We start from the raw sequence: 24,963 nt of genomic DNA, 5'->3' as shown, positions 1-24,963 counted from the left end.
TTTTTACAATCTACATAGGATCCGTCTTTTCAACATTTTGACGGATTGTGATTGATTCTAAAAAACTGATGTGTGAAACAGGCCTTAGGGACATATAGAGTGTTCCGGAATCTGTATGCCTTTTTAGGATATATGGAAAAAAATTCTTATCGGAAGACAATACTTTTAGAAAAATTTTAAACATTATGAAAAAAGTTTTCATTTTTTAATTTCGCTTCCTCTGTAAACTCACACAATGATTATGTAGAAGCTGAAAACAGCAATAATAAAAATTTCACAATCTCTACCAAGCAATGAATGGACAATGGTGTTTAACAGACGATAAATGCTGTATATCAACCTCTCTCCTGAAGAAGATATAATTATTTCTCTACAAGCAGTTAGGTTTATGTCTTAATGACTTAGCAAATTGCACAGGATCAGTACACTGACACTTAATAATTCTGAAATAAAATAAAAGGGGTCCATTGCATCTTTATTAAATATGCTAATTATTACGCTCTATGCATTTTATGATTTTCTGTATGAGAGAACTAAGTATAATTTACAGTATTGCCTTCATAAGTGTCCATAAAGTTGTGGTATAAACAGATCGCTTTTATTTATGTGCTACTAGGATACAGCACTTGCTGATATACATGGGTAATAGTATGCAAATATTACAGCCAGCATAAAGAAAACTGATTGATATTAGAAAGTGATGTCAAACAACCACAATAAAGTGAATTTTACCACTCCCCAGGTTCTTTTGTCTTCCACAACATTTATATATTTAAAATACCACACATATTACAGTGGATGTAAAGATAGAAAACTTGTCAGATTTTCTAATATTTTTCTTTTTTGTATCTGCCTAAAGCTTGAATTAGTTTAGTGTTAGAGATGATCGGTTTGTGGAGGATGGAGTTTGAGTCAAATTTCCTGAAACATGTGGTGTTATGGCAATTCGAACAATCTGTGATGCACAAAAAAAAATTGGGACCATTTCCCACACTGCTAGAGCATCAGAGAGTGGGCTAATATCTTTCTGTGTGGCCGTGTGGGCCTCCACATAATGCCCTGAGGTTGTGACAGCTAGAGAATTATTATACCTTGTACAGTGGCAGACAGTACCTGGACGATCACAGATCAGTGGTTCTTAGTGGAGTTTGTATAGCAGAGTCGTTTTCCATTTCCAAAGTCACTGGTAAAATCTCTCTCTCTTGTAGATTGTAAGCTCTTATGGTTAGTGGGGCCAGCTCTGTCTCCCCTTTAAAATATAAGCCCTTATGATCAGCAGGGTCCGCTCTCTCTCTCACCTGTAAAGTGTAAGCTCTTATGATTAGCGAGGTCCACTCTTCTGTAAAGTCTTATGATCAGAGGGAAGCTCTCTCTCCTGTAGAGTGTAGTCTCTTATGATTAGCGAGGTCCTCTCTCTTTCCTGTAGAGTGTAAGCTCTGATGATTAGCAGGATCCTCTCTCTCTGTCCTGTAAAGTCTGCGCTCTTATGCTCAGAAGGAGCCTCTCTCTTCTGTAGAGTTTAAGCTCTTATAATTAGCGAGGTCCTCTATCTCTCCTGTAGAGTGTAGGCTCTTAGAATTAGCAAGATCCTCTCTCCTGCAAAGTCTATGCTCTTATGGTGACGGGAACCTCTCTCTCCTGTAAAGTGTAAGCTCTTATGATTAGCGAGGTCCTCGCTCTACTGTAAAGTCTGCACTCTTATGGTCAGAGGGAACCTCTCTCTCCTGTAAAGTGTAAGCCCTTATGGTCAGCGGGGTCCTTTCTCTCTCCTGTACAGTGAAAGCTCTTTTGGTCAGTAGGTTTCTTTCTCTTTGCCCTTCTATTTCTACTGTACAGAGTAAGCTATTATGATTAGCGGGGTCCTCTCTCTCCTTTAAAATCTACGCTCTTATTGTCAGTGGGAACCTCTCTCTCTCCTGTAGAGTGTAAGCTCTTATGATTAGCGAGATCCTCTCTCTCTCTCCTGCACCGTGTAGCCTCTTATGATTAGCGAGGTTCTCTCTCTTGTAATGTCTATGCTCTTATGGTCAGAGGGTACGTCTCTCTCCTGTAAAGTGTAAGCTCTTATGATTAGCAAGGTACTCTCTCTTTCGTATAGAGTGTAAGCTCTTATGGTCAGTGGGGTTCTTTCTCTCTCCTGTAGAGTGTAAGCTCTTATGGTCAGTAGGTTCCTTTCTCTTTGCCACTCTATTTCTCCTGTAGCGTATAAGCTCTTATGATTAGCAGGGTCCTCTCTCTCTGTTGTAAAGTCTATGCTCTTATTGTCAGAGGGAACCTCTTTCTCCTGTAGAGTGTAAGCTGTTATGATTAGCGAGGTCCTCTGTTTCTCCTGCAGAGTGTAGGCTCTTAAGAATAGCGAAGACCTCTCTCCTGTAAAGTCTATGCTCTTATGGTCAGAGGGAACCTCTCTCTCCTGTAGAGTGTAAGCTCTTAAGAATAGCGAGGAGCTCTCTCCTGTAAAGTCTATGCTCTTATGGTCAGAGGGAACCTCTCTCTCCTGTAAAGTATATGCTTTTATGATTAGCAAGGTGCTCTCTCTTTCCTACAGAGTGTAAGCTCTTATGGTCAGTGGGGTCCTTTCTCTCTCCTGTACAGTGTAAGCTCTTATGGTCAGTAGGTTCCTTTCTCTTTGCCCCTCTATTTCTCCTGTAGTGTTTAAGCTCTTATAGTCAGAACGGTTCTCTCTTTTTTCCTCCCCCCCACACGTATTTTCTGAACAATTATAAGGTTTCCAGTATTGAGATTAATGTAAATTTATTCGCTGCAAATTGAATTTTGAGGGAAAATTTGAATTTCTAAATATCCACTCATCTCTAGCAATCAGGATTTAAAAACTAGAAACAGCTCTTATTAAGATACCAAGAATCAATACAGTTTACAGAAATACAAATTTCTAAACAGAAATCATCATCACATCTATATCGTTGGGCAAATATGATTGAAAGACCCCTTTTTGTTGACAATTAACTATAGTATGTTATGTATGTGACTGACATTGAGGTCTATGGCATTCTGGCTCTGTTTTGACAATTTATTTTATACTAATAGCACCATCCTAAGATCAGCTGATCATGTCATCCCATGGCATTAGTTGTAATCATTGTAAGTGCTGGTTTTCCCTAAAATCATTCTTCAATCAATTAATTGCAAATACAGTATGCATATTTAGGGTAATTAGTAAATGTTGTGCAAAAGGATGAGTTATTTTTATACATTTAGCCCATAATAAAAGTTAATGTGCGTTATACATGTTATAGCTGTATACAAAATATTGCTTAAAAAAGTATAGCCCGTGTTACAAAAATAGGATCTCTCATGCGGAGACTACACTGAGAAATGTGTTGTGCAAAAGCAAAAAAATAATAATCTTCTTCCACATACAGTATTCTGATAGAGTTTTACAAATCCATTGTAAATCTGCAGCACCAAATGTGTACATGCAGATCTTGATGCAAAATTGCCAAATATGTGTGGAACTTTTGAGTGAACCCACTGTGACTCCACAAGCAGTACAGCTGGTCCTGGCTCAGACTTGCAAGATGGTTTCAAAAGTTTTTTGTATTGTACATTTTAGCTTTGGTTGGGCAATTACACGTCAATGATTGCTGAAGTTGCTTGTAATCAATTATCTGTATGGTACACACTTCACTTTTTTCTCTTTGTCATTCTTCTTTTCGTTTTCCATCTCGTATAGTATTCGGTGATTTTTTCCCACATGCCATTCCTGAAAATAAGACAATAATGATTTGTACTGTCCTTTTTGTGCACATAAAAGACTTAGTCCCCAAATCATGTTGAGGTTTTAGTTATCTGTATAACCCCTTCATGACCTTGGGATTTTCCACTTTTCTGTGTTCGTTTTTTGCTCCCCTCCTTTCCAGAGCCATAACTTTTTTATTTTTCCATCAATATGGCCATGTGAGGGCCTATTTTTTGCGGGACAAGTTTTACTTTTGAACGACATCGTTGTTTTACCATGTCGTGTACTAGAAAACGGGAAAAAATTCCAAGTGCAGTGAAATTGCAAAAAAGTGCAATCCCACACTTGTTTTTTGCTTGGCTTTTTTGCTAGGTTCACTAAATGCTAAAACTGACCTGCCATTTTGATTTTCCAGGTCATTATGAGTTCATAGACACCAAACATGTCTACGTTCTTTTTATCTAAGTGGTTAAAAAAAATTCCAAACTTTGCTAAAGAAAAAAAATTGCGCCATTTTCCGATACCCGTAGCGCCTCCACTTTTCGTGATCTGTGGTCGGGTGAGGGCTTATTTTTTGTGTGCCGAGCTGACGTTTTAAATGATACCATTTTGGTGCAGATATGTTCTTTTTGTCGCCCGTTATTGCATTTCAATGCAATGTCACAGTGACCAAAAAAAACATAATTCAGGCGTTTCAATTTTTTTTCTCGCTACGCCGTTTAGCAATCAGGTTAATCCTTTTTTTTATTGATAGATTGGGCGATTCTGAACGCGGCAATACCAAATATCTGTATATTTGATTTTTTGTAATTGTTATTTTGAATGGGGCGAGAGGGGGTGATTTAAACTTTTATATTTTTTATTTTTTTCATATTTTTTAAACATTTTTTTTACTTTTGCCATGCTTCAATAGCTTCCATGGGAGGATAGAAGCTGGCACAACTGGATTGGCTCAGCTACATAGGAGCGATCATCAGATCACTCCTATGTAGCTGAATTACAGGCTTGCTATGAGCGCCGACCACAGGTTGGCGCTCACAGCAAGCCGGCATCAACAACCATAGAGGTCTCAGTTGTTATGGCGACACATCGCTGACCCCCGATCATGTGACAAGGGTCAGCGATGCGCTCATTTCTGACCTGATGGCCGGAAGCGGTAGCTAAATGCTGCTGTCAGCGTTTGACAGCGGCATTTAACTAGTTAATAGCGGCGGGTGAATCGCGATTCCACCCGTCGCTATTGCGGGCACATGTCAGCTGTTCAAAACAGCTGACATGTCCCGGTTTTGATGCGGGTTTACTGCCGGAGCCCACATCAAAGCAGGAGATCTGACCTCGGACGTACTATCCCGTCCGAGGTCAGAAAGAGGTTAAACAGAATTAATCATGTGTGCTAATACAAGCTATTTTGATATCCCTACTGATTTTCAGCTATCCCCCTTAATGATGACCTCCTCACGGCTCTCTTTACCCTTCGTTGACACTGGATCCATCTTTCAGTAGTTCTAATGTAAGGGGTATGGGTTCAGTTCAATGCCCTTCACTCATTGCATAAGTCCATGGCATATAAATATGCCTGACAGAAACAATACATTTCACGTGGCATGTTTCCCTAGGTTCCTGTAAAAGCTGATATACCTCTTTTAATGCTATTTTAATGTGTAATGCAATGTGTATATATATATATATATATATATATATATATATATATATATATTCCTGTATTGTGTAGATGTAGGGAAAGTGTGAGATACCGTATAGTTTTAGCCCACTACAGGGGGGGCACAATATGAACTAGTTAATTTAGAGGGGCCAACTGAAAGTAAGTTAGAGAGCTTCCTGGGAGTTAGAGAAGGCTGGGAGCCAGGACAGGACAGTTGTGTCCCATAACATTCAATCTGAGGAGCCCAGCCGTCCAGGGCCTATGGGCTGATAGTCACATGGTGGTGGAGGAATACAGGGCAGCATCAAGATGGTAGCAACTAATTTCATGGTAACTATCCTAAATGTCTGGGGAGAAACATATGGAGAACTCCTAAAGCGAGTTAGGCTGGCCAGTCAGAAAGCTGCGTTACCGAAGGTGACGGTACGACCCTGCGATATTCCTGGAGAAGTGAGGGACAGTACAGGGAACGGAAGGTTGATGGTCTATAAGGAACTTTGTGCTGTTTCTGTGACTGAACTGGACGGACTGAGTAAAGATATTTTGTTGAAACTGGAATTGGACTCTGCCTCTCATTACTTGGTGCTTAAAGGAAAGGACCCCCAGCAGACCGAGATGGACCCTAATGTACAAGTAAGTGGACCATCAAGTGCACCACAAAAGGGACAATATGTTTATGAGACGAGGGCCAGGATGTGCCATTACTGTCATCCTCAGCCATGACTACCTCCCTGGCCCCCGTTTCACTAATGCTGGCCATTAAGTATGCTCAGATTACCTAATGACCCTCTCTAATAAAACATCTGACAGTCTAGTTTTGGTACATCTCAGTATCCCACTGATATTAGCTGCATTTGCACCTAATGGCCCTATCTAATTAATGAAAACAGATGCACCTATGACCATGTCTAGCAAAACAAAATACCCTGATGACATCCTTCTTACCATGACAGCGAAGCTGCTATTGTACACATGCAGTGGAGGGCATGACCTTGCTCTAAATTTCCCAATAAACCACAAATGAAATGTGACATTTATAAAACTTAATATGGGTCAAATAGTGGGTCACAGTCAGTCAGGGCTGGCGTTTGGGGCAGGCAGACCAGGCAGATGCCTGGGGCCCCCACTCACAAAGCATCTTTATGAAGTGCCCAGAGGGTATACAGCAGTGAATAATGCTGTGCATCCTCTGTAGTCCCGGAGAGTCTCTTCCAAACCCCCCTCCAGCCCCCTCTCGCTCTCTTTTTCTCCCTGCAGTCAGGATAGAAGTTGAGGGGGAGGGGCCCAATTACAGTACAGCAGACAGAGGTCAGAGCGGCCAGGAAGACGCCTGCAGCCTTGTGTGTCTGTGTCCTTTCATGCCTTTCCTAGCACTGTCCTGGGAATTGATCAATACAAGTGAAGCCACAGAACCTGGTAAATATACATACATATGTGTATCTGTGTGTGTACATGTGCAATATACAGTGTGTGTGTATATGTGTATATAGTATGTGTGTGCATATACACAGTATATAGTATGATTGTGTATATCTGTGGTGCATGTGTGTACATAATATATATATATATATATATATATATATATATATACACAGTGGGGCAAAAAAGTATTTAGTCAGTCAGCAATAGTGCAAGTTCCACCACTTAAAAAGATGAGAGGCGTCTGTAATTTACATCATAGGTAGACCTCAACTATGGGAGACAAACTGAGAAAAAAAAATCCAGAAAATCACATTGTCTGTATTTTTATCATTTTATTTGCATATTATGGTGGAAAATAAGTATTTGGTCAGAAACAAAATTTCATCTCAATACTTTGTAATATATCCTTTGTTGGCAATGACAGAGGTCAAACGTTTTCTGTAAGTCTTCACAAGGTTGCCACACACTGTTGTTAGTATATTGGCCCATTCCTCCATGCAGATCTCCTCTAGAGCAGTGATGTTTTTGGCTTTTCGCTTGGCAACACGGACTTTCAACTCCCTCCAAAGGTTTTCTATAGGGTTGAGATCTGGAGACTGGCTAGGCCACTCCAGGACCTTGAAATGCTTCTTATGAAGCCACTCCTTCGTTGCCCTGGCGGTGTGCTTTGGATCATTGTCATGTTGAAAGACCCAGCCACGTTTCATCTTCAATGCCCTTGCTGATGGAAGGAGGTTTGCACTCAAAATCTCACGATACATGGCCCCATTCATTCTTTCATGTACCCGGATAAGTCGTCCTGGCCCCTTTGCAGAGAAACAGCCCCAAAGCATGATGTTTCCACCACCATGCTTTACAGTATGTATGGTGTTTGATGGATGCAACTCAGTATTCTTTTTCCTTCAAACACGAGAAGTTGTGTTTCTACCAAACAGTTCCAGTTTGGTTTCATCAGACCATAGGACATTCTCCCATAACTCCTCTGGATCATCCAAATGCTCTCTAGCAAACTTCAGACGGGCCCGGACATGTACTGGCTTAAGCAGTGGGACACGTCTGGCACTGCAGGATCTGAGTCCATGGTGGCGTAGTGTGTTACTTATGGTAGGCCTTGTTACATTGGTCCCATCTCTCTGCAGTTCATTCACTAGGTCCCCCCGCGTGGTTCTGGGATTTTTGCTCACCGTTCTTGTGATCATTCTGACCCCATGTGGTGGGATTTTGAGTGGAGCCCCAGATCGAGGGAGATTATCAGTGGTCTTGTATGTCTTCCATTTTCTAATTATTGCTCCCACTGTTGATTTCTTCACTCCAAGCTGGTTGGCTATTGCAGATTCAGTCTTCCCAGCCTGGTGCAGTCCTATAATTTTGTTTCTGGTGTCCTTTGACAGCTCTTTGGTCTTCACCATAGTGGAGTTTGGAGTCAGACTGTTTGAGGGTGTGCACAGGTGTCTTTTTATACTGATAACAAGTTTAAACAGGTGCCATTACTACAGGTAATGAGTGGAGGAAAGAGGAGACTCTTAAAGAAGAAGTTACAGGTCTGCGAGAGCCAGAAATCTTGATTGTTTGTTTCTGACCAAATACTTATTTTCCACCATAATATGCAAATAAAATGATAAAAATACAGACAATGTGATTTTCTGGATTTTTTTTTCTCAGTTTGTCTCCCATAGTTGAGGTCTACCTATGATGTAAATTACAGACGCCTCTCATCTTTTTAAGTGGTGGAACTTGCACTATTGCTGACTGACTAAATACTTTTTTGCCCCACTGTATATACACACACACACACATGTACATGTAGTATTTAGTATGTGTATGTATATTATATTTGTATACTATGTGTGCAGTATATTGTGTAAGTACTAGTGTTGAGCGATACCGTCCGATACTTGAAAGTATCGGTATCGGATAGTATCGGCCGATACCCGAAAAATATCGGATATCGCCGATACCGATATCCGATACCAATACAAGTCAATGGGACATCAAGTATCGGAATGTATCCTGATGGTTCCCAGGGTCTGAAGGAGAGGAAACTCTCCTTCAGTCCCTGGGATCCATAGTGAGGTGTAAAATAAAGAATTAAAATAAAAAATATTGATATGCTCACCTCTCCGGCGGCCCCTGGACATCACGCTGGTAACCGGCCGGCTTCTTTGTTTAAAATGAGCGCCTTTAGGACCTGTGAATGACGTCGCGGCTTCTGATTGGTCGCGTGCCGCCCATGTGACCACGACGCGACCAATCAGAAGCTGCGACGTCATTCGCAGGTCCTAAATTCCTAGAATTAGGAGTTTAGTGAATGAGAATGACGTCGCGGCTTCTGATTGGTCGCGTCGCAGTCACATGGGCAGCACGCGACCAATCAGAAGCCGCGACGTCATTCGCAGGTCCTAAAGGCGCTCATTTTAAACAAAGAAGCCGGCCGGCTACCAGTGTGATGTCCAGGGGCCGCCGGAGAGGGGAGCATATCAATATTTTTTATTTTAATTCTTTATTTTACACATCCCTATGGATCCGATACTGATACCCGATACCACAAAAGTATCGGATCTCGGTATCGGAATTCCGATACCGCAAGTATCGGCCAATACCCGATACTTGCGGTATCGGAATGCTCAACACTAGTAAGTACATATAAACTGTATATGCATATCAGCATACTTTATATAAACTGAATGTTTCTGTGTGTATATACTTTACAGTACAGACCAAAAGTTTGGACAAACCTTCTCATTTAAAGATTTTTCTGTATTTTCATGACTATGAAAATTGTACATTCACACTGAAGGCATCAAAACTATGAATTAACACATGTGGAATTATATACTTAACAAAAAAGTGTGAAACAACTGAAAATATGTCTTATATTCTAGGTTCTTCAAAGTAGCCACCTTTTGCTTTGATGACTGCTTTGCACACTCTTGGCATTCTCTTGATGAGCTTCAAGAGGTAGTCACCGTGAATGGTTTTCACTTCACAGGTGTGCCCTGTCAGGTTTAATAAGTGGGATTTCTTGCCTTATAAATGGTTTTGGGACTATCAGTTGTGTTGAGCAGAAGTCTGGTGGATACACAGCTGATAGTCCTACTGAATAGACTGATAGATGCTTTTTTCTTGCCATAATACAAATTCTAAGTAAAGACAAACGAGTGGCCATCATTACTTTAAGAAATGAAGGTCAGTCAGTCCGAAAAATTGGGCAAACTTTGAAAGTGTCCCCAAGTGCAGTGGCAAAAACCATCAAGCGCTACAAAGAGACTGACTCACATGAGGACCGCCCCAGGAAAGGAAGACCAAGAGTCACCTCTGCTTCTGAGGATAAGTTTATCTGAGTCACCGGCCTCAGAAATCGCAGGTTAACAGCAGCTCAGATTAGAGACCATGTCAATGCCACACAGAGTTCTAGCAGCAGACACATCTCTACAACAACTGTTAAGAGGAGACTTTGTGCAGCAGGCCTTCATGGTAAAAGAGCTGCTAGGAAACCACTGCTAAGGACAGGCAACAAGCAGAAGAGACTTGTTTGGGCTAAAGAACAGAAGGAATGGACATTAGACCAGTGGAAATCTGTGCTTTGGTCTGATGAGTCCAAATTTGAGATCTTTGGTTTCAACCACCGAGTCTTTATGCGACGCAGAAAAGGTGAACGGATGGACTCTACATGCCTGGTTCCCACCGTGCAGCATAGAGGAGGAGGTGTGATGGTGTGGGGGTGCTTTGCTGGTGACATTGTTGGAAATTTATTCAAAATTGAAGGCATACTGAACCAGCATGGATACCATAGAATCTTGCAGCGGCATGCTATTCCATCCGGTTTGCGTTTAGTTGGACCATCATTTATTTTTCAACAGGACAATGACCCCAAACACACCTCCAGGCTGTGTAAGGGCTATTTGACCAAGAAGGAGAGTGATGGGGTGCTACGCCAGATGACCTGGCCTCCAGAGTCACCAGACCTGAACCCAATCGAGATGGTTTGGGGTGAGCTGGACCACAGAGTGAAGGCAAAAGGGCCAACAAGCGCTAAACATCTCTGGGAACTCCTTCAAGATTGTTGAAAGACCATTCCCGGTGACTACCTCCTGAAGCTCATCAAGAGAATGCCAAAAGTGTGCAAAGCAGTCATCAAAGCAAAAGGTGGCTACTTTGAAGAACCTAGAATATAAGACATAATTTCAGTTGTTTCACACTTTTTTGTTAAGCATATAATTCCACATGTGTTAATTCATAGTTTTGATGCCTTCAGTGTGAATGTACAATTTTCATAGTCATGAAAATACAGAAAAATCTTTAAATGAGAAGGTGTGTCCAAACTTTTGGTCTGTACTGTATATAGTGTGTGTTTCTATATGTATAAAGTACACTGCTCAAAAAAATAAAGGGAACATTTAAACAACAGAATATAACTCCAAATAAATCAAACTTCTGTGAAATCAAATTATCCACTTAGGAAGCAACACTGATTGACAATCAATTTCACATGCTGTTGTGCAAATGGAATAGACAACAGATGGAAATTATTGGCAATTATCAAGACACACTCAATAAAGGAGTGGTTCTGCAGGTGGGGACCACAGACCACATCTCAGTACCAATGCTTTCTGGCTGATGTTTTTGTCACTTTTGAAAGTTGGCTGTGCTTTCACACTCGTGGTAGCTGTGATGTGCTGCTGCAGTGCAGTATAGAGCAACCTCCACCAGGGGGTGCTGGCTAAGGAAAGGAGGCTGCACACACAGCGCAGCAAAACTGAGCAACAACACAGGTGTCGCAGGTAATGAAAGGGACATGAAACAAGCCAAGTCATACACGGAGATAGCGGCGCGGTACAGAAGGGGCGAGCAGAGAATCCTCGGGGACAAGCAAGACGTCAGAACCTACCGGGAACGTGGTAACCAAAACGTGAGACGTAAGACGGAGTCGGGGTACAGGCCAGAGGTCAGAACAAGTCATAAACGGGGGCAGGCAGTCAGAGGCAAACAGGAACACTATAACAGGGATCAGATCAGGTCAGGAGCTCAAACAGTGCAGCATGAACTATAGCTGACACTGGCCCCCAGGCTGCAGAGGACTTAAATAGCACAGCCAGCTCCAGGGTGAGGCAGAGAGGATTAACTCCGACATGACCAGTCCAGAGACAAGAGAGCTGAACATAATCTCAGAATTGGATCATGACAGTAGCATTAGACGGACTCTACAACCAACACAAGTGGCTCCGGTAGTGCAGCTCATCCAGGATGGCACATCAATGTGAGCTTGGACAAGAAGGTTTGCTGTGTCTGTCAGCGTAGTGTCTAGAGGCTGCAGGTGCTACCAGGAGACAGGCCAGAACACCAGGAGACATGGAGGGGGCCGTAGGAGGGCAACAACCCAGCAGCAGGACCGCTATCTCAACCTTTGTGCAAGGAGGAAAAGGAGGAGCACTGCCAGAGCTCTGCAAAATGACTTCCAGCAGGCCACAAATGTGCATGTGTCTGCACAAACGGTTAGAAACTGACTCTATGAGGATGGTCTGAGTGTCCGACGTCCACAGATGGGGTTGTGCTCACAGCCCAACACCATGCAGGATGCCAGGCATTTGCCACAGAACACCAGGATTAGCAAATTCGCCACTGGCGCCCTTTGCTCTTCAGATGACAGCAAGTTTCACATTGAGCACATGTGATAGATGTGACAGAGTCTGGAGATGCCGTGGAGAGCGATCTGCTGCCTGCATCATCCTTCAGGATGACCGGTTTGGCAATGGGTCAGTAATGGTGTGGGGTGGTATTTCTTTGGAGGGGTGCACAGCCCTCCATGTGCTTGCCAGAGTAGCCTGACTGCCATTAGATACCGAGATGAGATCCTCAGACCCCTTGTGAGTCCATATGCTGGTACGGTTGGCCCTGGGTTCCTCCTAATGCATCACGATGCCAGACCTCATGTGGCTAGAGTGTGTTAGCCTGCAAGATGAAGGCATTGAAGCTATGGACTGGCCCGCCAATTCCCTGGGCGATCCCACATCTGGGACATCATGTCTCGCTCCATCCATCAAGGTCACGCTGCACACAGACTGTCCAGGAGTTGGCGGATGCTTTAGTGCAGGTCTGAGAGGAGATCCTTCAGGAGACCATCCGCCACCTCATCAGCAGCATGCCCTGGGAGATCATACAGGCACTTGGAGGCAACACACACTACTGGGCATCATTTCCTTGTCTTGAGGCATTCTCACTGAAGTTGGATCAGCCTGCAATTTGATTTTCCACTTTGATTTTGAGCATCACTCCAACTCCAGACCTCTATGGGATATTAGTTGTGATTTACATTGATCATTTTTAGGTTTTACTGTTGCTCCGTGGGTCTCTGCCAGTCTCAGCACTGGGCTGCAAGGGTCTTGTGGCTTCACCTTGTATTATAGCTGCAAAGTGAATAATAACCATCAGGGACCTCGAACCATCGGCCACGGAGCCAGAGGGGATTTCTGCTGTTTGAGGTAGGATGTAGAAAAAGATGGCAATTCTGCTAATGTTTTCTATTATGTGACTGGACGGCCCCTTCACATGACCTATCATGCTTTTCACAGATGCCACGTGTGCCCTATTTGACCTACGGTTCTGCACTCATGTCCGTGTCAGACATCACATCATCCAATCAAATAAAAATTGCCCATTTTGAGATCTGCAGCACTGAGAAGTAGGGTACTGCTGAGAAATATAGTTTTAGCGGGTATGGAAAGGACGCTGAATGCACAGAAAGGAAATTAAAAAAGACAAAAACATACAATAGAGAAACTTTATGTTGGACTTGTACTGTATATGAGCAAGAGTCATGCAGATACTATGGTTTGTATAAATTATTACCATTTTGAGACTAATACTTTAATGGTTTGCATTTTCAGAAGACATAAAGTAAACCTATTATTATAGGTTTATTAAAGAAGCCCTCCCATAAAGATTTTTTTAAATAAATCTGATTATATGTGTATGCATTGTAGTGTGTGTATGTTAACCCCTTCATCACCCAGCCTATTTTGACCTTAATGACCGGGCCATTTTTTGCTATTTTGACCAGAGTCACTTTATGACGTAATAACTCAATAACGCTTCAACGGATCCTAGCGATTCTGAGACTGTTTTTTCGTGACATATTGGGCTTCATGTTAGTGATAAATTTAGGTCGATAATTTTTGAGTTCATTTGTTCAAAAATTGGAAATTTTGCAAATATTTTGAAAATTTCCCAATTTTCAAATTTTGAATTTTTATTCTGTTAAACCAGAGAGTTATGTGACACAAATAAGTTATTAATAAATAACATTTCCCACATGTCTACGTTACATCAGCACAATTTTGGGAAAAAAAAATTGTTAGGAAATTATAAGGGTTCAAAGTTTATGAGCAGTTTCTAATTTTTCCAGCAAAATTTACAAAACCATTTTTTTTAGTGACCACATCACATTTGAAGTCTCTTTGAGGGGCCTATATGACAGAAAACACCCAAAAACTGCACTCCTCAAGCTATTCAAAACTACACTCAAGAAGATTATTAACCCTACAGGTGCTTCACATGAACTAAAGCAACGTGGAAGGAAAAAATGAACATTTTAATTTTTCCAACAAAAATGTTCTTTTAGCCTCAATTTTTTCATTTTCACATGGGCAACAGGATAAAATGGATACTAAAATTTGTTGGGCAATATCTCCTGAATATACAGATGCCTCATATGTAGTCATAAACCACTGTTTGGGCGCACGACAGGGCTTGAAAGGGAAGGAGCACCATTTGACTTTTTGAACGGAAAATTAGCTCCAATCATTAGCGGACACCATGTCGCGTATGAAGAGCCCCTGTGTGCCTAAACATTGGAGCTCCCCCACAAGTGACCTCATTGTGGGAACTAGACCCCCCCAAGGAACTTATCTAGATGCATAGTGAACACTTTGAACCCCCAGGTGCTTCACAAATTGATCCGTAAAAATAAAAAAGTACTTTTTTTCACAAAAAAAATATTTTAGCCTCAATTTTTTCATTTTCACATAGGCAACGGGATAAAATTGATACTAAAATTTGTTGGCCAATTTTTACTGAGTACACAGATACCTCATATGTGGGGGTAAACCACTGTTTGGGCGCACGGCAAGGCTCGGAAGGGAAGGAGCGCCATATTACTTTTTGAAGGGAAAATTAGCTTGAATCGCTAGCAGACACCATGGGGCATATGGAGAGCCCCTGTGTGCCTAAACATTGGAGCTCCCCCACAAGTGACCACATTTTGGAAACTAGACCCCCCATGGAACTTATTTAGATGTGTGGTGAGAACTTTGAACCCCCAGGTGTTTCACTAAAGTTTATAGTGCACTGGCATGAAAATAAAAAAAATCATATTTTATCCACAAACATGATTTTTAGTCCCCAAATTATTATGTTGCCAAGGGTAACAGGAGAATTTTAACCCAAAAAGTTGTTGTCCAATTTTTCCTATGTACGCTGATACCCCATATGTGGGATAAAACTACTGTTTAGGCACACGTCGAGGATCGGAAGGGAAGTAGTGACATTTTGGACCTCAGACTTTGATAGAATGGTCCGCGGGCGTCATGTCGCGTTTGGAGAACCCCTGATGTGCCTAAACTGTGGAAACCCCACACAAGTGACCCCCATATTGGAAACTACACCCCCCCAAGGAACTTATCTAGATGCGTGATGAGAACTTTGAAGCCCCAGGTGTTTGACTAAACTTTATAGCGTCCGGGCGTGAAAATAGAAAAATCATATTTTTTCCACAAACATGATCTCTTAGTCCCCAATTTTTTTCCCCAAGGGTAACAGGAGAAATTGGACCCCAAAAGTTGTTGTCCAATTTGTCCTGAATATGCTGATACACCATATGTGGGAGAAAACTGCTGTATGGGCACACGTCGGGGCTTGGAAGGGAAGTAGTGACGCTTTGGAATGCACACTTTGATGGAATGGTCTGCAGACGTCATGTCATGTTTGAAGAGCCCCTGACATGCCTAGACAGTGGAAACCCCCCACAAGAGACCCCATTTTGGAAACTAGACCCCCCAAGGAACTTATCTAGATGTGTGGTGAGAACTTTGAACCCCCAGGTGTTTCACTAAAGGTTATAGTCCCCGGGCGTGAAAATGAAAAAATCATATTTTCTCCACAAACATGATCTTTTAGTCCCCATTTTTTTAAACCAAGGGTAACAGGAGAAATTGGACCCCAACAATTGTTGTCCAATTTGTCCTGAGTATGCTGATACCCCTTATGTGGGAGAAAACTACTGTATCGGTACACATCGGGGCTTGGAAGAGAAGTAGTGACGTTTTGGAATGCAGACTTTGATGGAATGGTCTGCGGGTGTCATGTCGCGTTTGGAGAGCCCCTGATGTGCCTAAACAGTGGAAACCCCCCAATTCTAACTCCAACCCTAATCCCAACACATCCCTAACCCCAACCAAAAACCTAACCCCAACACACCCCTAACCCTAATCCCAACCCTAACCCCAAACCTAACCCTAACACACCCCTAAACCTAATACCAACCGTAACCCTAACTTTAGCCCCAACCTTAACCCTAATTTTAGCCCCAACCCTAACCTTAATCCCAGCCCTAACCCTAACTTTAGCCATAACCCTAACCCTAACTTTAGCCCAACTCATTTTAACCCAACTCTAACCCTAATGGATAAACTGGGGCAGAGGGGGGCAATCACCGCTGCAGGGGGGGCCATCATCAGGGCAGGGGGGGCCATCACTGGGACAGGGGGTGATCACCGAGGCAGGGGGTGATCAGGGGGCCATCAGCGGGGCACAGGGCGATCACTGGGGCAGGGAGCGATTGCCAAAGCAGGGAGCTATCGCCGGGGCAGGGGGTGATTAGGGGTCCATCATCGGGGCAAGGGGCGATCACCGGGGCAGGGGGGCCATCACCGGGGCAGGGGCGCCATCACCAGGGCAGGAGGCAATCGCCAGGGCAGGGGGTGATCAGGGGGCCATCAGCGGGGCAGGGGGTGATGGCCAGGGCAGGGAGCAATTACCAGGGCAGGGGTGATCAGGGGGCCATCAGCTGGGCAGGGGGCGATAGCCGGGGGAAGGGGCGATCGTCGGGGCAGGGGGTGATCAGGGGGCCATCAGTGGGGCAGGGGGTGATCGCCGGGGCAGGGGGTGAGCGTTGGGGCATGGAGTGATCAGGGGGCCATCAGCGAGGTAGGGGGCGATCGCCAGGGCCATCAGCGGGGCAGGGAGGGATCAGGGGGGTGATCAGGGTGACCATTGGGGTGGGGGGTGATCACCGGGGGCAGGAGGGGGCTTTCAGGTGCGGCGGCAGGAGTAGTCTGAGGAGATGCAGCAAATGGAGGTGGAGCCGGAAGCAGCAGTGGGGGTGATCAGTCGGTCAGGGCAGGATGCAGACATGTCGCTTTTCAGCTTCCAGGGACTGGATGAAGCTGGTGAGTGACGCAGCCATACTATACTCCACCCCTCCACATCTGATTGGAGAGCTAGTGTCACATGTATACTAGCTCCAATCAGATCTGGGGGGGTGACAAATAGGTCACCAGGAGGGATCGTAGCCATGGAGAGGCAAAGCCACCCCCCCCGGGCTCAAGTACAAGGTACTGTACCTGCAGGTCGGGTGACATTTCAGTTAACCTGTTCACCCGAACTGCAGGAACGCGATCCCGCCATGACGCCACATAGGCATCACAGGTCGGATTGGCACCGACTTTCATGATGCCTATGTGGCGTCACAGGTTGGTAAGGGGTTAATATACTTACCTGTTGCTGCTCTTTCTGCTGACCTGCACTGTTCTTCTCATCTTCTCAGTGATATCAATGCTCTTCACAATCTGTTGGTCACATTGTGCTCTGCCTGACCCAGAAGTGCCTTGAACTTGCCTATAGAGCATCAGAACGAGGTCCCATAGGGTACACTGTAAAAGAGACTTCTGGATCACAAATAGATCATAGTAACACATAGAGAGAGCCAAAGAGTTTGAATTGTAGTGATGTCACTGAGAAGAGAAGCGAAACAGCCCTTCATGGGAGGGTTTTAGCTGATATAATCACTCCCCAGTTCACATCCTACCAAGTACAGCATCTGCAAGAAGTTTGTATATTCTCTATGTGTGTCCATGTGTTTCCTCTGGTTTCCTCCCACACTCCAAAGACATACTGATAGGAAATTTAGCTAATGAGGGACAGTGATGAAGATGTCTGTAAAGACTGGTGGAATATGATGGTACAGTACAAATGAGTACAATAAACAAATAAAAGATATGTGTTATAGCAGGAAATGTTTAGTATAGAAAGGTAGGGGACAACAAAAGCGCAAATAGGGTCTTATCCCCAGGATTGTTTCCAATCAATTATGAGAGAAGTTTCACCTGGTGGTACACAGTAAAAGCGTGTAGTTGTCAGCTGCTGCAGATCCACAGGTCGGCGCTGCGACCTCTCAGAACCGTTATAATAGATGAATGTGGATAAAATCCGTGCTGCTGCGACAAATGATGGATCCAGATATAGTTATAAGATGTTCGGGTGGTTTATTCAACGCGTTTCGAAGCTCATGGCTTCTTCTTCAGGAAGTTTCCACAGAAAGATACTATATCTAGATCCATCATTTGTCGCAGCAGCGTGGATTTTATCCACATTCATCTATTATAACAGCAGGAAATGTTTGGCAGTAGAAGATATTCATGAAAGGTGTGCTGCAATGAGGTTAAAGGGAACCTGTCACCCCGTTTTTTGAGATTGAGATATAAATACTGTTAAATAGGGCCTGCGCTGTGCGTTACTATAGTGTATGTAGTGTACCCTGATTCCCCATGTATGCCGAGAAATACATTACCAAAGTCGGCGTTTTCGCCTGTCAATCAGGCTGGTCTGGTCAGGTGGGCGTGTTCACAGCGTTCTTTTCTTCCCCAGGTTTCCGTTGGTGGCGTAGTGGTGTGCGCATGTCCAAGGTCCGGATTCCCTGTGCCCACGTGAAGACACAGCGCGCGATCTGCGCTGTCATTCCTTTCATCGGTGCGGGCGGCCATCTTCCTGGGGCCGCGCGTGCGCAGATGTAGTGCTCTGCTGCACGGGGCTTCAGGAAAATGGCCGCGGGATGCCGCGCGTGCGCAGAAGAGATCGCGGCGGCCATTTTCCCAAAGCCGAGTTTGCATCTCGGCTTTGGGAAAATGGCCGCCGCGATCTCTTCTGCGCACGCACGGCATCCCGCGGCCATTTTCCTGAAGCCCCGTGCAGCAGAGCACTACATCTGCGCACGCGCGGCCCCAGGAAGATGGCCGCCCGCACCGATGAAAGGAATGACAGCGCAGATCGCGCGCTGTGTCTTCACGTGGGCACAGGGAATCCGGACCTTGGACATGCGCACACCACTACGCCACCAACGGAAACCTGGGGAAGAAAAGAACGCTGTGAACACGCCCACCTGACCAGACCAGCCTGATTGACAGGCGAAAACGCCGACTTTGGTAATGTATTTCTCGGCATACATGGGGAATCAGGGTACACTACATACACCATAGTAACGCACAGCACAGGCCCTATTTAACAGTATTTATATCTCAATCTCAAAAAACGGGGTGACAGGTTCCCTTTAAAGAATGTTGCAATGAGGGAATGATTAGCTGCATTGGTGGTGTGGTTGCAGAGAAGTGGAATTTGCTACCATATGCTAGATAATGATATTTTTCAAATATTGCCACTTTCTAGCTGATGACTTAAAGATTTCTGAAACTGCACAACAATATTAGGAAAACTACCAACTAACGGCCGGTAAGTAAAGATCAAATAATTTTTGTTTTCCTTTACATTCAGTATAGATATAGTTGTTCAAGGCTTTGATTTTAGATTTTCTATTAATTTTTGCGAATTAATATTTATTGCAAATGTAATGGTTTATTGCATAGAAATAGCACTTCTGAGATGTATACAAACCCATTGTGCCTCTGCTCTTCTTCCTCCTCCGTAAAAATACAATAAGCGCTGCAGCACCACAAAGAGAGAGAATTCCTATAGAGAGTCTAGATATTGAGCTTTCATTGGGAAATCCATAGGTGTACACTTGGTCTGCAGTGTGATATAAAAGATACAGTTATTGTAAACTTCATGTTTTGCATATTCAGTGTTAACGCACATATGCACATAATTACTAGCGCACACTTTGATCCATCTGTAATGTTTCGACTAAAAGCACCTAAGCGTGTGTTTAGAATTTTTAAATGTATTTTGCTGATCTATATTTGTACTGTCTGTATATAAAAAGGTTCTGGAACTTTTACTTCCTAACACCTGGAATTTTAATTTCTCATTTTGCTGTTATTGTATAGTGTTTACATGGCACTTCTCTATTGTGATCCATGCCATAAATTAATACCAAAGTCGTGACTCAGTTTATCCATTGCAATATCATTTAATTTTTGGCAGACCCTAGATATTGTAAAATTTTCAGTCTATAAGATCCATGGATTGCATGGTATGGTAGTGTGAGCACTGGCGGACGCAGACAGTAGAGGACCCCTGTGCAAGAGCAATAAATGGGCCCTTCGCAGGTCAATAACTCATCATAAAGTACAACTCCACCGGCTTTGGAGGTGGAAATGGGCCCATTGCCCCTTGGGTGCCTGTGCATTGTACACGTTGCACCAATGGTATGTTCATCCCCGAGTGTGAGGTTGTGACAGAATGTTGAAGTACTGACAATTCAGTTAAGATTTGAAATTGTGTGAAAATAATAAAATCGCCATTACTTTTCTAGTCAATGCTGGTGAGTTCTCCACACATACTCAATGCAGTCTATGTTACATAGCAGGCATATGTCTCTATTAGTAGCATACTGAGCTGAGCTCCAATTGAGACTGTTAACCATTTACATGACACTATACCAATGTCAATTTCTGGCAAAGTCTTTTAAATGGAGGGATTGCAGGGCACCTATGGGTTACCATTGCAGCCAGTGGCATGATGAAGGCTCTCTTACTACCATCTTAGTACTCATGTGACCAAGATGACCCTTTTGCTCCAGTGCTTGTTTTCACCTTTGTGACCAGGCCATTTTTTCAATTTTGATCAGTGTCACCAGGGTCGGCTCCAGGTTTTTGAGGGCCCCGGGCGAAAGAGTGTCAGTGGGCCCCCGCTTTAACACATACCACAATTCATGATCGCATATAACACAGCCATGTAGTATATAACACAGCCCACATAGCATATAACAGCCCATATAGTATATAGCACAGCCACATATTATATAACACAGCCCACATAGTATATAACAGCCCACGTAGCATATAACAGCCCATATAGTATATAGCACAGCCACATATTATATAACACGACCCACGTAGTATATAGAACAGCCATGTAATATATATAACAGCCCACATAGTATATAGAACAGCCACATAGTATATAGCACAGCCCACGTAGCATATAACAGCCCATATAGTATATAGCACAGCCCATGTAGTATATAACACGGACCACGTAGTATATAGCACGGCCCACGTAGTATATAGCACAGACATGTAGTATACAGCACAGCCCCCCTCCCCCCAAGAATGGCCTCATAGTCCAGTACTTACTGTTATAGTTACAAAAAAAAAAGCACTCCTCACGTCTCAACGAGCCCGCGCTGCTCCCTGCTCCGGTCTTGGCGGCTGCCGCTGCACTGCCTGACACACAGCGAGTGCGCAATGACGTCATCGCGCAGCGGCAGTGTCAGAGGCAGAGTGGGGAATGATGGGAGAGGGAGTGTCAGGTGACGCTCTCTCCTCCATCATTTGCATTGAACTTTACCGGCAGACTCCGGTATAGTTCAATGCGGCGGTGGTAAAGTTTACCATCTTAGTGGTAAAGTTAGAATGATATTTTTTACATTTATTTGTGAAACTATTGTAAATTTTGCAAAAATTTTGAAAATGTTGCAATTTTCAAACTTTTAATTTTTATGCCCTTAAACCAGAGAGTTATATCACACAAAATAATTAATAAATATAATTTACAACATCTACTTTACATGTGGATGATTATTTAAACATAATTTTTTTGTATTGCTTTGCTAGGAAGTTGGAAGGGTTAAAAGTTTATCAGCAATTTCTCATTTTCCAACAAAATTTGCAAAACCATTTTTTTAGGGACAACATCACATTTTAAGTGATTTGGAGGTAACCCCATATAAATGAAAATACCCAAAAATGACAGCATTTTAAAAACTGCACCCCTTAAAGTTCTCAAACCACAATCAAGAAGTTTTTAACCCTTCACATGCTTCACAGGAATTAAAGCAATTTGGAAGGAAAAAATGAAAATGTCACTTTTCCCACAAAAATGCTAAGTTAACAGGAGAAAATGGACCATACAACTTATTAGGCTATTTCTCCTGGGTACACCGGCGATACCCCATATATGTGGGAAAACTACTGTTTGGGCACAACGCAGGGCTCGGAAGGGAAGGAGTGCCATTTTAGTTTTGGAATGCAAAATTGGCTGGAATAATTAGCAGACACTTTGTTGCGTTTGCAGAGCCCATGATGTGCCTAAACAGTGACCCCATTTTGGAAATTAGACCCTCAAGGAATTTATCCAGATATGTGGTGAGCACCTTTAACCCACAAGTGCTTCACAAAATTTTAAAATGTTGAGCCGTGAAAATTAAAAAAAACAAATTTTCCCACAAAAGTGTTGTGTTAGCCCCACAAAAGCCAATATCCTAAATGTGGTACAAAACTACTGTTTGGTTCAGTCTCCCCCCAAAAAAGTGAGATTCAAATTCTCACAAAGTGGATATACTTCAGTCCTGTTAGTTTGTCGTATGTCAGCCAGCCACTTTCTGCCACTTAGATTGCGTTGTTTTATGCACAGGGCCTGGTTTTGGTTCAGTCTCCTGTTGTGAACTCTGTTATCGAACTCCCTCCTGTGGTCATGAATGGTACTTCGGCGAGTTCTGTCCATGGACTCCCTCTGGTGGCTGTGAGTGGAGCTGCTGGTTCTGAGGTTCCTTCCACAGGTGACCTGGTTAATTCTTAGGCTGGCTGCTCTATTTAACTCCACTCTGATCGTTACTCCTGGCCAGCTGTCAATGTTCCTGTACTGGTTCAGTTCGCTCTTGGATCTTTCTGGTTACCTGTCTATTCCAGCAGAAGCTAAGTCCCTGATTGTTATTTTCTGTTCATGGTTTCTTGTCCAGCTTGCTTTCATGATTTTGCCTTGCTAGCTGGAAGCTCTGGGATGCAGAGTGGCACCTCCGCACCGTGAGTCGGTGCGGGGGTCTTTTTGCACACTCTGCGTGGTCTTTTGTAGTTTTTTGTGCTGACCGCAAAGTTACCTTTCCTATCCTCTGTCTGTTTAGTTAGTCTGGCCTCCCTTTGCTGTAACCTGTTTCATTTCTGTGTTTGTGACTTTCATCTTAACTCACAGTTAATATTTGTGGGGGCTGCCTTTTCCTTTGGGGAAATTCTCTGAGGTAAGGTAGGCTTTATTTTCTATCTCTAGGGCTAGTTAGCTCTTAGGCTGTGACGAGGCGTCTAGGCCGTGTTAGGTACGCCGTGTTAGGTGGCTATTTCTAGTGTGTGTGATAGGATTAGGGGTTGTGGTCAGCAGAGTTCCCACTTCCCAGAGTTTGTCCAATATCGGTTTAACCATCAGGTCATTACGGGTGCTCCTAACCACCAGGTCCATAACAGTCTCCCAAACAAAAAAGGGAGATTTAAATTCTCAACAAGTTTATATACACCTTCTACCTTGTTTTACAGTACCATATAACGGTTGCTATTTTGGCCAGATTTTCCAAAAAATGAGGAAGTCTGGTGGAAGAGCCCATGGGCAGTGGTTGCCAGCTGGTACTGATGGTGGTGGTGGTGCATCTGGTGGTAGTGGCAAAAGCACAATAGCACCTAAGGCTGGAGGTGTTGAGCCAGCGTCATCGTCTGGCTACACAAGGCCTCAAAGGCTCCCTTATCTGGGAGTAGGAAAACAGCTTTTAAAGCCGGAGCAGCAGGAAAAAGTTTTGGCTTTCCTTGCTGACTCAGCCTCTAGTTCTTTCGCCTCCTCTTCTGAAAGTTCCAAATATAAAAGCAGCGAGTCGTCAGTGGATGCTCCCGGTTAGGAACAAGATGTTTCCTTGTGTCCTTCACCCAAACCAAAAGTGAAGGATGTGTCAGGCGACACTACAGGTTACTCCATGGAGCTCTTTACACATACCGTGCCTGGGTTAGAACGGGAAATTGTTAACTGCCCATTACAAGATGAACCGGACATGGAGTGCACTGATGCACAGCTACAGCTAGATTATTATGCTGTTCCATTGACTCAGATCACTACATTGCCCTCGCAGTGTACTGAGCCAGAATCTGACCCTGATGAGGCTATGGTGCCCTGTCCCGAACGCTATAGCACCTTACACGGTGACACAGAGGAAGGTGCACATGACATTGAAGAGGAGGTGATAGATGACCCAGTTGTTGACCCAGATTTGCAGCCATTGGGGGAAGAGGGTGCCGCTGCCAGTAGCTCAGAAGCGGAGGAGGATGATCCGCAGCAGCCATCTACATCGCAGCAGCTGTCATCTGGCAGGCCCGTATCAGGCCAAAAACGATTGTCTAAAACAAAAACAGTTTTAGGACACCGTGGCCATCTGGTTAAAGTAGCACAGCGTGCAATGCCTGAAAAGGTATTCCATAGTAGGTAGAGTGTAATGTGGCAATCTTTTAACCAAGATCCGAATGAGCAGTCAAAAGTTATCTGTAAGAAATGCTCAAAGACCTTTAGCAGAGGGAAGAATCTTCAAAATTTAAATACAACGTGCATGCTTAGACATTTAACCAGCATGCACTTGCAAGCCTGGACTAACTACCAAACGTCCCGTACCGTTGGTGCACCTGCTCAGAATGAAGGTAGTCAGCAGCGCTACATTGCTTCCCTCACTGTAAGCCCACTGGTTAGGACACCACCAGCAGCAAATGTGGAGGTATCGTCGCAAGGCCAAAGCAGTCAGGGAATCACAAGGTTATTGGTAGGAAACACTGTATGTATGCCAACATCTAGAATACCATCACCAACCCTCTCTCAATCCACCATGTCCACCACCCCCACCGCTCGTTCCACATATGCAGCTCTCCAGTCCACCTCACCCTACAAGAGACTCTCGTTAGGAAAAGAAAGTACTCATCCTCTCATACGC

The 24,963-nt window shown here is 43.7% G+C and overlaps 1 protein-coding gene across 3 annotated transcripts in view; it reads right to left on the bottom strand.

Annotated features, from left to right (window-relative positions):
* Window positions 1–449: 449 nt before the first annotated feature.
* The window catches only part of LOC138675888 (V-set domain-containing T-cell activation inhibitor 1-like), a 139,308-nt gene continuing 114,794 nt past the window's right edge, over window positions 450–24,963 (bottom strand). For 2 of the 3 annotated variants that reach the window (XM_069764493.1, XM_069764495.1), the window contains exons 4-5: window positions 19,725–19,856; window positions 450–3,724 (exon numbers count right to left, since the gene is read on the bottom strand). In XM_069764493.1, coding sequence (XP_069620594.1) covers window positions 3,663–3,724; window positions 19,725–19,856 — 194 coding nt within the window. In that variant the 3' untranslated portion in view covers window positions 450–3,662. The remainder of the gene's footprint in view (window positions 3,725–19,724; window positions 19,857–24,963) is intronic. The other variant, XR_011320726.1, reaches the window with a different exon arrangement.

The sequence above is a fragment of the Ranitomeya imitator genome, chromosome 4, assembly GCF_032444005.1.
Source record: "Ranitomeya imitator isolate aRanImi1 chromosome 4, aRanImi1.pri, whole genome shotgun sequence".
In the NCBI taxonomy this organism is placed as follows: Eukaryota; Metazoa; Chordata; class Amphibia; order Anura; family Dendrobatidae; genus Ranitomeya; species Ranitomeya imitator.
This window is presented reverse-complemented; position numbering and strand designations above follow the sequence as displayed.